General features: G+C 41.3%; 1 protein-coding gene across 1 annotated transcript; it reads left to right on the forward strand.

The window, feature by feature from the left end:
- Nucleotides 1–3,334: 3,334 nt before the first annotated feature.
- Nucleotides 3,335–14,976, forward strand: LOC116506697 (vomeronasal type-2 receptor 26-like). Its single transcript, XM_032214566.1, has 4 exons — nt 3,335–3,540; nt 4,288–4,579; nt 5,407–5,995; nt 14,017–14,976. The coding sequence occupies exons 1-4, from the start codon at nt 3,335–3,337 to the stop codon at nt 14,913–14,915; spliced, it is 1,986 nt and encodes a 661-aa protein (XP_032070457.1). The 3' UTR covers nt 14,916–14,976.
- The last annotated feature ends 2,013 nt before the right edge of the window (nt 14,977–16,989 follow it).

Below are 16,989 nucleotides of genomic sequence, written 5' to 3' on the forward strand. Positions count from 1 at the left end.
GAATATAAAGAGACTAAACCTGCTGATATCTATGGTAATTGGTTTGTTCCTGAAAATGGAAAGAATGGAATACAGAAAGAGGAATTAAACAGAGAGGAAATATACTTCAAGGGCCAACAGATAGAAGAAGATAAAATTATGGACCTAAAGAAAGAAATTCCACTAGCAAAAGTTTTGATAACACTGCTGACAATCAAAGACAAACTGAAGAAGGAAACAGAAAGAGGGCATCAAGATTATATGAGAGATCTTACAAGCAAGGAGTTGCTAAGAAAAGTCTATACAAAGCTGATCAAGAAGATGACTAGAGGATTGATACCATAAATGGCAGAAGATATGAGATTGTTTTGTTATTGGAAAGATACAGGTTGATAGATGGAAGAATATAACTTAAAACTAGTTAAACATACTGTAATTTAGTAATAATCGATATAATTAAACAAATAATCGATAATGATAATAATGTATACAATGTGTAGTGTTATGATAAGTAATAATTGGATATGAATATTGAATGGTACCCATGAAAGGAAGATTAGAAATCCTTTTGGATTATATACATAGGTGAATAAAAAGAACTAAGTTAGATACAGTTAAGTTTTGATTATTAGGGGGAAAATGTTATGATACAGGATATAGTCAAATAAAGGAGGGATAACGATGACAACCTATATACATATATATGAGTATAATATAAGGAAACTAGATGAAAATTGCCAACAGCGATTTGGAAAGGAGGATTAGAAAAGTCTGTTATTAAATATTATGGACGTTTAACTAGAACAGGACATAAAGATTCAGTGTTATTTGAGGATTTTAGAAATATTAAATGAAATGCCATTATTTGGTTATGTATTAAATTTTGGTATATTTTATGATGAAGGATGTTTAAATAATTATAGCCAAATATAAATGGAGGTACAAGGGTAACATGTATAAATATATGAGTTAAAATACTTGAGTTAATATGAATTATGCTTGATGACTGTGGAAGAGATGCATGAAAACCTTTTGTAACCAACTGATACACTTTCTACAGTATGTAAGGAAGGAAGATTTTATGTCTTGTGTTTGTTTTGGAAAAAAAAATATTAAAAAAAATATCCAGATGCATCTTGAATACTTGAACACTATGCCCCATCTAACAAAATGAAATTCAATGTAGAGAAAAATAAATTCAATTCAATTCAATTCAATTTATTAGATTTATAGGCCGCCCAATCCCGGAGGACTCCGGGCGTAAGTGTAAAGTCTTACACTTAGGCAAGACAAACCAAAAATGCACATATAGACTGGGTGAAACCAGGATTAATAGCAGTAATTGTGAGAGGGATCTTGGAGTCTTACTGGACAACCAATTAAATATGAGCCAAAGGTGTGTGGCAGCAGCAAAAAAAAGCCAATGCAATCCTAAATTGCATTAACAGAGGGGTGCAATCAAGATCAAGTGAGATACTAATACCACTCTATAAAGGCTTTCTAAAGCCATACCTAGAATACTGCATCCAGTTTTGGTCACTACACTATAAAAAGATGTTGAGATTCTAGAAAGATTGCAGAAAAGAGCAACCAAGATTATTAGGGGACTGGAGGCTAAAACATACATTGAACGATTGCAGGAACTGGACGTGGCTAGTCTAGTGAAGAGAAGGAACAGGGGAGGCATGATCACAGTCTTCCAATATTTGTGGGGCTGCCACAGAGAGGTCAGGTCAAGTAATTTTTCAAAGCACCTAAAAGCCAGACAAGGAATAATGGATGGAAACTGAACAAGGAGAGATTCAACCTAGAAATAAGGATAAATTTTATGACAGTGAGAACAATCAACCCATGGAAGAGAAGTTGCTTTCAGAAGTAATGGGAGCTTCATCACTAGAGGCTTTCTAGAAGAGACTGAACTGCCAATGGTCAGAAATGGTGTAGGGTATCCTGCTTGGATGGGGGGTTGGACTACATGACCTAAATGGTCCCTTCCAACTTTGTTACTCTGTAATTTGTCTATGGAGATTCTCAGTCATCAAGGTCATGGTTGTACCAAACGTGGTTTTTCAAGAGACAGATGAACTTTCTGGTTTTTTTTCTTTGAAGACATTTCCTTTCTCATCCAATAAGATTCTTCAACTCTGGATGGTGGAGAATGGAAGGATCTATATCCTTGCATTGGATTCATATCTTTCCATTCCCTGCCATCCAGTCAGAGCCAAAGAAGCTTCTCAGATAAGAGAAGCCTCAAATGTCTTCAAAGAAAAACCCAGAAAGTCCAGTTGCCTCTTGAAAAAGCACCTTTAGGACATGAGTTCCTGCATGTGTTCATCTTAGTTTTCAGCCTCCAGCCGTCTAATCTCTGCACTCTTTCTAGAGCTCCAGTATCTCTTTTATGTGATAGCAAAGTTGGATGCAGTATTCCAAGTGTCTTCTTAACAAGGTATTATAAAGTGGCACTAATGCTTCGCATGGTCTTGATTCTATCCCTCTGTAAAAGCAGCCTTCATCCATGAGGGCAAAACTGAACAACTGAATATCATCAGCCTAAGAAAGATACCTGATGTCAACCAAGAAGGCCTTATTCATACACTCTGAAAGATGGTGGATTGGGCTCAATCTCTTCCCACCAACCAACACTGAATTGGTCCACCTTCGGATGAAGGAGAGAACCACATAACAGGATGCACAAATTCTCTGTTCCTCCCATTTCCAATTTCATCTGCTACTCTGCGGTGACAAATAAACTAGTTATTCCCAGTTACAAAAGTATAACTGATTCTCATGTGCCAACAAACCCCCCATTAGCACTCATACTAGCTGACCAACTATGGCCCAAGCCAAACTCCATCTTGTATGCAGGAGGTCAGTTTCGTGGAGGTCAAATTCACAACTTCACCATGACTCCATCTGCTCTGTGCATTACAAGAAACACAAACATGCTGTTTTTTTCATTCTGGTGTATCAGAAGCTATAGCTACTTGGGTAGAACAATTGCTTTCCCTTGCAATTATCAGAAGTACAGTAATTCTTTGGGTATCCCCTGTGGATTTCTTGATACACATTTATCTCTTCTAAGATAAAACCTGCTTTAAAATATATGTCTGAGTTCTCCAAGCGGGGGCAAAACATGTCACTTTAGCTGTCTTGGAAAGAGCTCACTCCTGGGTTTGAAGAGACTCACACGACTTTTTTTCCTCTATGATCACAGCCCAAACACAGCTAAGAAGAAGCATTGTTGATATAAATTTGTCTTAGTGCCATTCAGGTGGCACAGGTGGTGACTGCTCTGCTAAAGGTCTAGTGAGATTTCAGAAGCAACCTTCAAATCAGTTTCTGACAGGCAGGAGTCATGCCACTGCTGATGCTGTTCTGGCTTCTGGCTCCAACTACAGCAAAGAGGCTGCAAACCATATGTGTGCTCACGGATTATATCGAGGTGGATAAAAGCTACTATAGGCCTGGTGATCTCATTATTGGTGGGAATTTGCCCTTGGGAAGCATTTTAGAGTCTTCTGTCAGAGACTTTAATACATTGAATCTTCATTTAAGGAATGCGTAAGTTTCAGCTGGAGGGAAAACATGCATGATAATTATTCTCTTTGCTTTAAATTTAGGGACTTCTTTTCAGAAATACTTCTAATATTTGTACTGCCCTGGTTTAGTGCACATGTTCTGCTTTTCTCAATAAATTGCCAAGCTCTTAAAATCGGTTGGAATTCTCAGTCTCTTCATCAGGAAGATGATAAACCACAAAAATGAAGAGGGAAGCTGTGCTGGCCTAGTGAAGAAATCAAATTATAATATTAATCTGAAGAGTAACTTGTGGTAGAAAATTCAAATAAAAGCTCAGCACTCTTCAAGTTTTGGGGACTTGCAAAAATCCCTCTCAGTTTGGAATCAGCCGTGCTGATGAATAAAAGCCTTCATTAAATCTATGAGGTGACCCCCCCACTGTAGTCCTGTGCTCAGCAATCCTTATCCCACCTGGAGAAGCTGCTCCAAGAGAGCAGCTTAAATAATTACGGTGAAAGGCAGGCAATTGGAAAGGATTGCAGCCACTGCAGCAATGTGAATATGGCAGGGATGATCGAGACTATAAAACAATCCATAATATCCATATAAAGGCTTGTCTCCTTTCTCACAAAGTCATCCAACTTTAGCCAAAGGAAAAGCTTTGAAAAAATCCCCAACCAATAAAATTTGGGAGTTTCTTCCCCCAAAAGTCCCCCCAAACAGTGAAGCAAATTCTATAGCCATGCACAAGATTTCCTGTAATGTTCTCCAATGTTTTTCTCACTACAGAATCATCACCAGTTATTACCAGCAGTTCCTTGCATTGATGTTTGCAGTCTCCGAAGTCAATACGGATTTTCTTCTGCTCCCCAACATCACCCTTGGCTTCCACATCTATGGCCATTACCAGAGGGAGATCGATATTTCCTTAGACAGCCTCTCCATTCTCTCCCCACGAGGCCAAGTGGTTCCAGGTTACAAATGTCATCATCCGGACATTCTGCTGTCGGTCATTGGTGGTCTCAGTGCCAAATCCTCACAACTGATGGACTCCATCTTCAGCATTTTTAAGGTCCCACAGGTAAGAAAGCTCTCTTGGATACAGTAAGGAATAGACAAAGATCAAAAGCACACAGAGAAGCCAAAGATGAAACTAAAGGTAGTTTTGGGTGTGTTGGGTAGCATATAATGAACTTTAGACTCTTAAAGGGTAGCCATCATTTTAGTGTCATTTATTTGATGTATCGGGTTGTTGGTTTCTTCTCTTGTCTTCCAATGTATCACAACCAATGAAAATAGCTAAGAAGGAGAGCCAAAAAGAAAGGAAAAAAGATTAACAAATCAATAGACCACTACAAAACTGGAAAATGTTTAAAAGATAGAAATATGAGATAGACTATACCAAATAAATATTATACAAAATGACTTAAATGTAGTATATATTGTCATATATAGAATATAGAGATTATTATATATAGAATGAAAACAATGTATGAAATAATGTAAATGCACAAATATACAAAGCTATAGTTATAAAAGGTTTACTTGTATAGATAAAAAAATCACAACAGATATGTAAAAAAATGTAATGTGTTGCAAAGATATGAAGTTTGTACAAACAAAATAAATTTTTTTTAAAAAAAATAGCTAAGAAGGAAAGAAGATTAATTTTGCCAGTCAAAGTGAGTCAGTGTGACTGCGAGGGCCATCAACCACACAATGGTCACTACTAAAGTCAGCATACAACTTTGACTTGGTCTTTGAAAAAAAGAATCTCTTTTTCTCCAGCTCGGTGTTGGCTTTGAGTTCTCTCAGGGAGAGAGAAGAGTTTATCCTTCCTTCTTCCGGATTAATCCTAAGGAATCTCCTCAGTATGTGGGTTTAGTCCAGCTGCTCCTGCATTTCCAGTGGAACTGGGTTGGGCTTCTGGCCCCTGAAGATGACAATGGAGAACGTGTCATCTCAACTCTGATGCCGATGCTCCAGAAGAAGGAGATCTGCCTGGCCTTCACTCAAATGCTGAAACTGGATGATGTTAAAATCACGATGAAAAAGTTTGTTCTCAATTCCCATAGCTGGTCTAAAGCAGAAGTGTTTATTGTTTTTGGAGACTTCACTATTGCCAGTAATGTAGTAATGACGGTACATTATTTTGGAAAATTCAGAAAAGTGTCCTTAATTAAAGTTTATATCTTCACTTCACATTGGAAAATTGGCGTGGAAGAACATGAAGAAGCATTGCAATTTATAAAGAGTTTGCATGGGGTCCTGCATTTTAGGGACCACCCTGGGGATGTCTCTGAATTCAGCAAGTTCCTCCTGTCTTTAGACCTCTTGAACCCCCAAGGAGATGTCTTTCTCCCTCTATGGTGGGAATTGGCCTTTGGCTGCAAGATCCATAAATCAGGAAAGATCCCTCCAAAGGGGGAAAAACAATGTACGGGAAAGGAGAATCTGCAGAATCTGCCCAATTACACTTTGGAAACAAGAATGACAGGTGAAAGTTACAATATCTACAATGCCATTTATGCTCTGGCACACGCTTTACATGCAATGCATGGATCCAGAGTCCGACCAATGAGGCTTGGAAAGAGGATCTCAGACATCCAGTCATGGCAGGTAGTTTCTGTGGCTTTTGACTCAGTCCGCTTAGTTCGGAAGCTCCCCATATGAATTTCTTCTGCTCCTGATTAAATGTCTTCATACTCTCCTAGCAATTCATCTGAGACCCTGCCCTTTTTCTTAAGTTTACCATTTGTTGTGCTACTCAGCTTGCTGTGTGAAAAGAGCTTCAGATTAACAATGGATGGAAATTAACCAAGGAGAGAAGCAACGTAGAACTAAGGGGAACTTTCTTAATGAACAGTTTACATTTAGAAGTCGTGGGTGCCCTATTGCTGGAATCATTGAAGAAGAGGCAGGATTGCCACTTGTCTAAAACTGTAGAGGGTCTGTTGCTTGAGCAGGGGGTTGTACTAGAAGACCTCCAATGTCCCTTCCAATACTGTGATTCTGTTTCTATGACAACCACAGCACAGAGCAAGATTCAAAGTGATCCTGATGGGTTCCTGGTCTGAAATTCATCAGGATTCCCTGCATAAAAGGCTAAAATGTTGGACCTCTCTGAATAGTAAAGTGACCAACCAGGTCAGATGCTTCCTTCCACAGGGCCCAGTGGATCAAACCTGGTTCCAGCTGGATCCTTATTGCCTTTGACAATAAGCTGGAGAAAACCAGTGGAATTTTCCATGGTTCTAATAGAAATGATGTATTCATTTCAAACATTCATTCATCAGTTAACAAGACCTTGGGCCAAGTAATTATTTGAAAGTCTATGTGGCCATGCCTCACAAGGGGAAAAGCCTAAAATTAAATTTAGATTATGGAACTAAATTTTTTGTTTTTTGGTGAAATTGGAGATGGAAACCATGACAAAGGGGGAACTTTTAGTTTCAGAGTTACATACACCTAATTCCTCAGATCACCATCAAGAGATGGAACTAATATATCAAATATAAACCCATCTTCTCAAGATGGCCATCATGTTATGATAGAAGCCATGATGTCTCATTTGTAGCTCTGTCTGGTGGTTATCATAGAAACAGAATCACAGTATTGAAATAGACATTGGAGGTCATCTAGCCCAAATACTCCAATTTCTGAAAGTCTCCTTTCTTTCAGATTCTTGCCTATTTGAGGACCATCCAGTTCAACAACAGTGCTGGAGATGAAGTCTCCTTCTCAGAAGATGGACTGGGATCTGCTCGTTATGATCTTCTCAACTGGGTTCTCTTCCCCAATAGATCCTTTGTCCCCATAAGAGTTGGGCATGTAAATCCTGAGGCTCCCCCAGGTCAGAATTTCACCATTAAATCTGATGGAATCATCTGGGCCACCAAGGTGAGCTGAAAGGAAATGTTGTAAGTTCAGGGAAAGATTCATTCTCTTCCTGAGATGCAGAACATCTTCCTAACTTGAAAAATTATCAATTGAGTCAGAATTTATGGCAGTCGTTTGGTGAAAAATCTCCTATGCATGTAACACATTTAAGCTCTGATGTATGTCATTCCACAAAGGTTTAGGCTTGGGAACACTGTTTCCTTAAAACATAGGATTCAATTACAGCCAGCAACAATTATTTCCATGGACCATTGTTGTATCATCACAGTTCTTTCTTTTAGAAATCCTCTCATCCCATCACAAGCCTTCCTGTGCAGGCAGAGACTCCCCATCCAATCTCCCACATCTATGGGTGTGTCAGGAATGCCCCTGGCCTGGTTATCCCAGGACTGTTCCTGATTTCTGATAGACAGTGGCAATGTATTTCTTTAGAAAAGATTCTGATCATAGAAGTAGGAATAAGGAAGGGAAATAGGAAAGGGAAAAGAATGGATGCAGCAGGTTCACTGCTTAGGTCATCTCAAGTATTTCTCTTTTCTCTTCCAGAAGGTGCCCTTTGCCAGGTGTGGCATGAAGAGGTGCCATGCAGGAGAGAGGAGAAGAGTTCCAGAGGGCCAGCCAGTTTGCTGCTACCAATGTGATGCTTGTCCAGAAGGGACCTTTTCTAATCAGACAGGTAGAGCAGACTTCAAATGTTCATCTTCCATAATCAAGGAAGACATTCATTAAATCAATCAATCAATCAGTATATGTATATGTATATGTATATGTATATGTATGTGTATGTGTATGTGTATGTGTATGTGTATGTGTATGTGTATGTGTATGTGTATGTGTATGTGTATATGTATATGTATATGTGTGTGTATATATATATATATATATATATATATATATATATATATATATATATATATATATATATATATATATATATATGTAGGTCTCTAGTTGTTCGGGTTTTCTCCCGCGTAGAATTGGAGATGTCTTGGCGACGTTTCGACGAAGTCACATTCGTCATCTTCAGGCTGCTGCTGACTACTTCAGGTTTGGTGTTTCCAGGAGTAGTGTGGGATCTTGGCTGTTTTGTTCCTTATAACTGCTGGTAGGGGATTAAATTGTAACTGCCAGTAGGGGATTAAGTTTTAACTGCCAGTAGAGGATTAAAACTGATTGAATGGGAGCTTGGGTGTGTCTTGATTAGGTGGAAGTGTGTCCTTATTTGGTGGAGGGGTGTTCTGTTCTGATTGTTTGGGGGGTTGTGTTTCCTGTGAGGGTAGGAGGGGTTTTGAAGAGGCTGATTGTGCTTTAGCAGTCTGGCTTCTGGTTCTGGGTCGTGCCTCCTCATCAGTTTGTGTTTTTGGTTGTTTTCTTTGTGGATGTTTTTTGGTAGTGTTCTGTGTGGCTATTGTGAGTGTGGGCCTGGTCTCATTCTTCATGTTTGGGATTCGTTTGTTGATGAGGGTGGGTTTCCAAAGGGCTGGCAGGCGGGAGGTGTCGTCTCGCCTGTTCATGCTATGTGGGTGTTTTTCTATTTCGATTGCTTCCCTGATTATACGGTTGTTGAAGTGTTCGGCCTTGGCGATGGTTCTTGTCTTATTGAAGTCAATTTTATGTCCTGTGGCTTTGAGGTGTTGGACCAGGGAAGAAGTTGGTTCTTCTTTTTTGATTGCATTTTTGTGTTCTTCAATGCGTGCACTTATTCTTCTGTTGGTCTGTCCGATTTATGTGGCGGGGCAAGTAGTGCATGGGATTTCATATACTCCTTGATTTTCTAATTCAATTTTGTCTTTGGGGTTTCTTAGGATGGTGGATATTTTCCGGTCTGTGCAGAATGCTGTCTTGATGTTGTGTTTGCGGAGGATTTTGCTGATTTTGTCTGTGGTGCCTTTTATGTATGGGAGGAGGGCTTTTCCATTTTCTTGTTCTCTGTCCTGGACTTTAGTGGGGGTTTCTTTTTGGATTAGGTTGGTGATCTTATTTCTTTGGAATCCATTGGATGTCAGTACGTTGGTGAGAGTGTGTAGTTCGGTTTTTAGGTGTTGTTCATCAGCTAGGCGTTTTGTTCTGGAGATGAGTGTCTTGGCTACGGAATTGATCTGGGCTGGGTGGTGGTGTGAGAGTGCGTGCAGATAGCGGTTAGTGTGTGTTTTCTTCTGGTAGATGGTGTGTCCTAGGGAGCCGTTAGATTTCCTGTAGACTAAGACGTCCAGGAAGGGGAGTTGGTTGTTTACTTCTGTTTCCATGGTGAACTGTATTTTGGGGTGTAGGCTGTTGAGGTGTGTAAGGAAGATGTCCAGTTGTTCTTTCCCATGTGGCCAGATTATGAAAGTGTCGTCTACATATCTGAGCCAGAGTTTAGGTTTGTGATCAGCTCTAGAAAAATCTGATCACAAACCTAAACTCTGGCTCAGATATGTAGACGACACTTTCATAATCTGGCCACATGGGAAAGAACAACTGGACATCTTCCTTACACACCTCAACAGCCTACACCCCAAAATACAGTTCACCATGGAAACAGAAGTAAACAACCAACTCCCCTTCCTGGACGTCTTAGTCTACAGGAAATCTAATGGCTCCCTAGGACACACCATCTACCAGAAGAAAACACACACTAACCGCTATCTGCACGCACTCTCACACCACCACCCAGCCCAGATCAATTCCGTAGCCAAGACACTCATCTCCAGAACAAAACGCCTAGCTGATGAACAATACCTAAAAACCGAACTACACACTCTCACCAACGTACTGACATCCAATGGATTCCAAAGAAATAAGATCACCAACCTAATCCAAAAAGAAACCCCCACTAAAGTCCAGGACAGAGAACAAGAAAATGGAAAAGTCCTCCTCCCATACATAAAAGGCACCACAGACAAAATCAGCAAAATCCTCCGCAAACACAACATCAAGACAGCATTCTGCACAGACCGGAAAATATCCACCATCCTAAGAAACCCCAAAGACAAAATTGAATTAGAAAATCAAGGAGTATATGAAATCCCATGCACTACTTGCCCCGCCACATACATCGGACAGACCAACAGAAGAATAAGTGCATGCATTGAAGAACACAAAAATGCAATCAAAAAAGAAGAACCAACTTCTTCCCTGGTCCAACACCTCAAAGCCACAGGACATAAAATTGACTTCAATAAGACAAGAACCATCGCCAAGGCCGAACACTTCAACAACCGTATAATCAGGGAAGCAATCGAAATAGAAAAACACCCACATAGCATGAACAGGCGAGACGACACCTCCCGCCTGCCAGCCCTTTGGAAACCCACCCTCATCAACAAACGAATCCCAAACATGAAGAATGAGACCAGGCCCACACTCACAATAGCCACACAGAACACTACCAAAAAACATCCACAAAGAAAACAACCAAAAACACAAACTGATGAGGAGGCACGACCCAGAACCAGAAGCCAGACTGCTAAAGCACAATCAGCCTCTTCAAAACCCCTCCTACCCTCACAGGAAACACAACCCCCCAAACAATCAGAACAGAACACCCCTCCACCAAATAAGGACACACTTCCACCTAATCAAGACACACCCAAGCTCCCATTCAATCAGTTTTAATCCTCTACTGGCAGTTAAAACTTAATCCCCTACTGGCAGTTACAATTTAATCCCCTACCAGCAGTTATAAGGAACAAAACAGCCAAGATCCCACACTACTCCTGGAAACACCAAACCTGAAGTAGTCAGCAGCAGCCTGAAGATGACGAATGTGACTTCGTCGAAACGTCGCCAAGACATCTCCAATTCTACGCGGGAGAAAACCCGAACAACTAGAGACCTACATACTAACACCCGCGAAAACCTCAGAAAACATATATATATATATATATATATATATATATATATATATATATATATATATATATATATATGTGTGTGTGTGTGTGTGTGTGTGTGTGTGTGTGTGTGTGTGTGTGTAGGTCTCTAGTTGTTCGGGTTTTCTCCCGCGTAGAATTGGAGATGTCTTGGCGACGTTTCGACGAAGTCACATTCATCATCTTCAGGCTGCTGCTGACTACTTCAGGTTTGGTGTTTCCAGGAGTAGTTTCCTACTCCTGGAAACACCAAACCTGAAGTAGTCAGCAGCAGCCTGAAGATGACGAATGTGACTTCGTCGAAACGTCGCCAAGACATCTCCAATTCTACGCGGGAGAAAACCCGAACAACTAGAGACCTACATACTAACACCCGCGAAAACCTCAGAATATATATATATATATATTTGTTATTGTATCATTTTTGATAAGATTGACAGGCACTCACACTTTTCAGTAGAACTTTCAGTTTAGAGATCTGTTCTGACCTGCTCCTCCATCCAGTAATGAATGCCGAGACAAGCATAACTGGAATGTAACTTTAATAGCAAGAAACCAAAACCTTGGTGGCTGAAAGCCAAGCATAACAAACAGATAAGGACCTTGGTAGCAACTCAGACAAACCTTGGCAGCAATCCAGCCTGCCAAGCTAGTTACCAAAGTTCTCCAACTTTTAGTCAATGTGTTGACTTCTGCAAGAGGGGCGTGTTCCTGATGCCTATTAGCTCTTCAGTGCCGGGCATCTAGGAACAACTCACTGCTGGCCTCCAGATCACTCTGCCTTGTCTCCTCCCCACTGGTCCAAGGCTCAGGCACCTCCTGGTGGCCAACCAGCCTCTCTGCGCCCTTCTCAGAGTCGGAACCCTGTCCAGGGTCCTCCACATCCTCCAGAGCCGACTCATAGGGCCCCTCACTGTCAGAGTCTGGTGGCAGCTCCAACAGCTCCTGCTGGGCCACAACAGAGATCTAAACTCCCCTGACCACAGAGACCACCTTTCCTGGCTCTCAGCAAGCGGAGTTTGGGTGAGATCATTCGATGGCACGGGATAAAATATCATCAGTATGCGGATGATACACAGCTGTATCTGTCCGCCCCGTGCCAACTCAATGAAGCAGTTGACGTGATGTGCCAGTGCCTCGAGGCTGTTAGGGACTGGATGGGAGTTAACAAGCTTGTTCTCAATCCGGATAAGACCGAGTGGCTGGTGTGTTTCCCTCCTACTAATTTCCAAGTTTTCCATCTCTCAGGCTGGGGGGTCAAACAGTACGCCCCTCAGACAGGGTTCACAATTTGGGAGTCATCCTGGACCCACAGCTGACTTTTGAACACCACTTGTCAGCTGTGACCAGGGGGGCATTTGCCCAGGTTCACCTGGTGCACCAGTTGGTCCCTACCTGAACCGGGAGGCCCTCACAACAGTCACTTGTGCCCTTGTGACCTCTAGACTGGACTACTGCAACGTGCTCTACATGGGGCAGCCCTTGAAGAGCATTCAGACTTCAGCTTGTCCAGAATGCAGCCGCGCGAGCGATCATGGGTGCACGTCGGTTCACCCACGTAACACCTATCCTCCGCGAGCTGCACTGGCTGCCTATTGGTTTCTGGATACGCTTCAAGGCGCTAGTCGTCACTTATAAAGCCCTTCATGGTATAGGACCTGGGTACTTGAGAGACCACCTGCTGCCAATTACCTCCACTAGACTGATTAGATCCCACAGATTAGGCCTCCTCCGAATTCCATCCGCCGGCCAGTGTCGACTGGCGACTACCCGGAGGAGAGCCTTCTCTGTGGCTGCTCCGACCCTTTGGAACGAACTCCCCGTGGAGATTCGAACCCTCACCACCCTCCAGGCCTTCCGCAAAGCCGTTAAAACCTGGCTGTTCCGACAGGCTTGGGGCTAAAGAGCTGTTGCCCCCATCTCGAATGGTATGACTGTTGTGTGTTTTTAAATTATGTATTGTTATGTTTCGTTTTTTATTTTTTGTCTATACCCCCCCCCCCCTTCCCTGATTTGATTTGTTAGCCGCCCTTCGGGGGGAAAAGGCGGCATATAAATATAATAAATGAAATGAAATGAAATGAATGGAGTTTGAAGGCACAATTTATGAGTCCCCAACATGAATTTATTTTTCTACTTTCACATCCAATTGGGAAACCAACTTCCAATCTTTTCCTGAGGAAGTGGGGTGTATAGTCCACACTTTAATTTTTATTATTCAGAATATGCTCCTTCCTCAACACTACCAACCTCTGAGGAAATAGACCTGCCAGGGAAAGAGGACATTCAACAATCTATGTCCCTTTGATAGAGCAGGAGGGATCAAAAACACATTTGAAGATTACAAATCTTCAGTTTACAAAGAAAAGAGGTTAAGGCAGGGGTAATGTACACATAAACAAAACAACAGCATTCCTGGATAACAGATTTGTTCTTCTTCTGTGGGTTCCATTATAAAGTGAGGGGAAAAAACAGGCAGTAATCTCAAACTAAAACCCACATTATTCATGGAAATGCAGTGGATGGATAGTTGGTACTGAAGAAATCCTTGTCTCTGGCTAATCTATCCCCAGGATCATCATAAAGAAAGGATGATTTGCTCTTTTTTGATGCCCAATAAATTGCTCAGTGGATTCTTTCATCACTTCCTTTGTGGGTAGGTCATTAAGAGAAAGGCAACACTCATTTATGCCGGGGGGGGGGGGAATGTGCATGGTAGTTGCTGAATAAATCCTTAGACAAAGATTTTTTATTTCACATGCAGCTCACTGTGAAACCTGCCCAGAAGACCAATTTCCCAACAAGGACAAGGACCAATGCATTGCCAAGAAGGTCCACTTCCTTGCCTATCAAGATACCCTGGGATACATCTTAGTTTTTCTTGCTCTTTTTCTCTCAGTGATCACATCTGCAGTTCTGGTGATTTTCTATAAACACCATGACACACCAATTGTCAAGGCCAACAACCGAGACCTCACTTACATCCTCCTGGTCTCCCTATTGCTTTGCTTCCTCTGTTCCTTCCTCTTCATTGGTCAACCAGAGAAGGTCACCTGTCTCTTCCAACAATCTGCCTTTGCAATTCTCTTTTCCCTTGCAGTTTCCTCTGTGTTGGCAAAAACTGTCATGGTGGTTCTGGCTTTCATGGCCACCAAGCCAGGGAACAGGACAAGGAAACTCTTAGGAAAACCACTGACCAACTCCATTATCTTAGCTTGTCCCCTGATTCAAGCAGTTCTTTGTGCCACCTGGCTGGGAACCTCTCCCCCATTTCCTAACTTGGACTTCAACTCCCTATTTGGAGAAATCATCTTGGAATGCAAGGACGGCTCAGCTTTAATGTTCTACATTGTCCTCGTCTACCTAGGTTTTTTGGCTTTCATCAGTTTCACAGTGGCATTTCTAGCTAGGAAATTGCCTGACAGTTTTAATGAAGCCAAATTCATTACTTTTAGCATGCTGGTCTTTTGCAGTGTTTGGATCACTTTCCTCCCCACCTACCTGAGCACCAAAGGGAAGTCCATGGTAGCTGTGGAGATCTTCTCCATTTTGGCATCTGGGGCTGCTCTCTTGGCTTGTATCTTTTTCCCAAAATGCTACATTATTCTACTGAGGCCGGATCTAAATTGTAGAGAAAATATAGTAAGGAACAAGAATTTCTAACTAATGCAACAATTGGCCTCATTTATGTTTTTGAGGCATATTTAGAATGTGATAAAATTTCTAAAATATGATAACACGGAGGATGAATTTTTCCATTAAAATGTTTCTATCAAGTGCTGTAACTAGTTGCAATATACCTGTGGTCAACAACAATCATTCAGCCTTTTTATTTTATACTTCCTTATTTTGTCTGGCCTCCAGAAAACCTCTTCCTTTTTTAACAATAAAGAAATCTCAAAAATATGATAGACTCAAAAAGAATCACTAGGCTGTGACTTTAAAAGAGTTTCTTTTAGCTAATAATAATCCCAGAAAGCGATTAAGAAATGAAAGTTTTGACTTAGTGTCCATTTGAAAAACAAATTCCAAAATGGCTGATTTTCCAACAATGAAGTGAGCGGCGCTCTGACTGCTTCAAAGCACAGCTCCTGAGGCTTCCTGCAGACCTCTGCTGTATGGAAGGTCATGTGGGGTGATTCTAGCACTCTCCCTAATGCAGGAGAGTCATAATAAAATGAAGGAATTCCTGTTCCTTTTGTTAGTAAGTTGAAAACACCATAATCCAGAGAAAACCCCCTTAGGGAACCTCCCTGATCTAGTCATCAGTCAGCCAACTTCACCAGAAGTCCTGCTTTCCCAATGCCATCTGCACAGCTATGCAAAAAGCTCAGAAGCCCTGGAAAAATCCTCAAAAGATAAATGCACAAAGGGTGATGGAGGTAGGGAAGGGGCCCAACCCTTATGGAGACTTACAGAGCAATAAAAGTCCTGCAGGCACCTAATATGGGGGGGGGGGAGACCCAGCAGACAAAGCAAGATCAAAAGATATGAGGGGGTTCCATGGAGGACAGGAAACAGAGAACAGAGCGATTCGGAGTGAGGGAGGCCTGGAAATCTTAGTTTTCTCTTTATTTATTTTCAGTCCTCCACTTCTCCATATTCTTCTATATTTTTATTAATTGAGACGCTGTTCCTTGTGGATCTTCCAAAATAAAAGCTAAGTCATCTGCAAATGCCTGTAATTTATACTTTTCCTTTTTTTATTTCCATACCTTTTATCTCTGTATCTTGTCTGATGTTTCTATTTTATACTGCCAGTGTCAATACAAATAATAGCAGAGACAAGGGGCATCCTTGTCTTGTGCCTTTCTTAACCTTCTCAGTCATATCTCCATTTACCATCACCTTTGCAGTTTGCTTGTAATATATCACCTTAATCATATCAATAAAACTCTCCCCAAAGTCCATGTCTTTTAATTGTGGTAGCATAAACCTGTGAAACCCTAAATCTCGTGGTGATACTAATATTGTAATGATCGAACACTCCAGTATACAGCTCTCCCAAGACCTGGCTAGCCTTGCTGATTTTGGAATCAATTTCTTTCTCCCAGTAGCCATCAATCAAGTTGATGCTTCTCAGGTGTTTGAAGCTGTTGTATTGGTCAGATAGTTGTTAGCAACAGTGATTTTTGGTCTGCAGGGTTGATACTTGGCAAAGGCTACAACAATAAAAAAAGCTAAGAAGGAAACCAAAAGAGCAAAGCACCTCCTCTCCAGCAGCCGACACCCAGATAACCATGGATTAGCACCAGACAAACAAACAGAAAACAATATCTTAATCAAGGAACTACCAAGGGGGGAAAAAACCATACACCCATCAACATTGACAAGAAAGCTACTGGATACAAACAGGGAGCAATCCTCACACTCACTAGCATTTGAAATGTCTGCAAGCAAACAACCAAACTCATAGGACACCAAGGACTCCATAAATACGTAGATAACAGAGTGAAAATTATATTTATTTATTTATTAAATTTATATGCCGTTCTCTCACTCTACCAAGCAACTAGGTGGCTACAATTAGAATCATAAATATGAAAACATTAAATATTGAGACGGGGAGCAAAATTTATCCAATGGCACCATCACCTTTGTCAATCCACCACCCACCTCCTACATAGGACACCAGGCTAATTGCCTGAGCCACTTTTTAATAACCTTCTTGAAGACCAGAAGGGAAGGGATTGACAGACCTAAACACAGGAGCAGCTGGTCTAGAGCCACATACTGA

The sequence above is a fragment of the Thamnophis elegans genome, chromosome 1, assembly GCF_009769535.1.
Source record: "Thamnophis elegans isolate rThaEle1 chromosome 1, rThaEle1.pri, whole genome shotgun sequence".
Classification (NCBI taxonomy): Eukaryota; Metazoa; Chordata; class Lepidosauria; order Squamata; family Colubridae; genus Thamnophis; species Thamnophis elegans.

Coding starts and splice junctions, on each gene's coding strand:
- LOC116506697 (XM_032214566.1), top strand. CDS start 3,335: ATGCCACTGCTGATGCTGTTCTGGCTTCTGGCTCCAACTACAGCAAAG. Junction 4,580..5,406: donor GCATTTTTAAGGTCCCACAG/GTAAGAAAGCTC, acceptor CTGCATTTCCAG/TGGAACTGGGTTGGGCTTCT. Junction 5,996..14,016: donor TTTGGAAACAAGAATGACAG/GTGAAAGTTACA, acceptor TTTCACATGCAG/CTCACTGTGAAACCTGCCCA.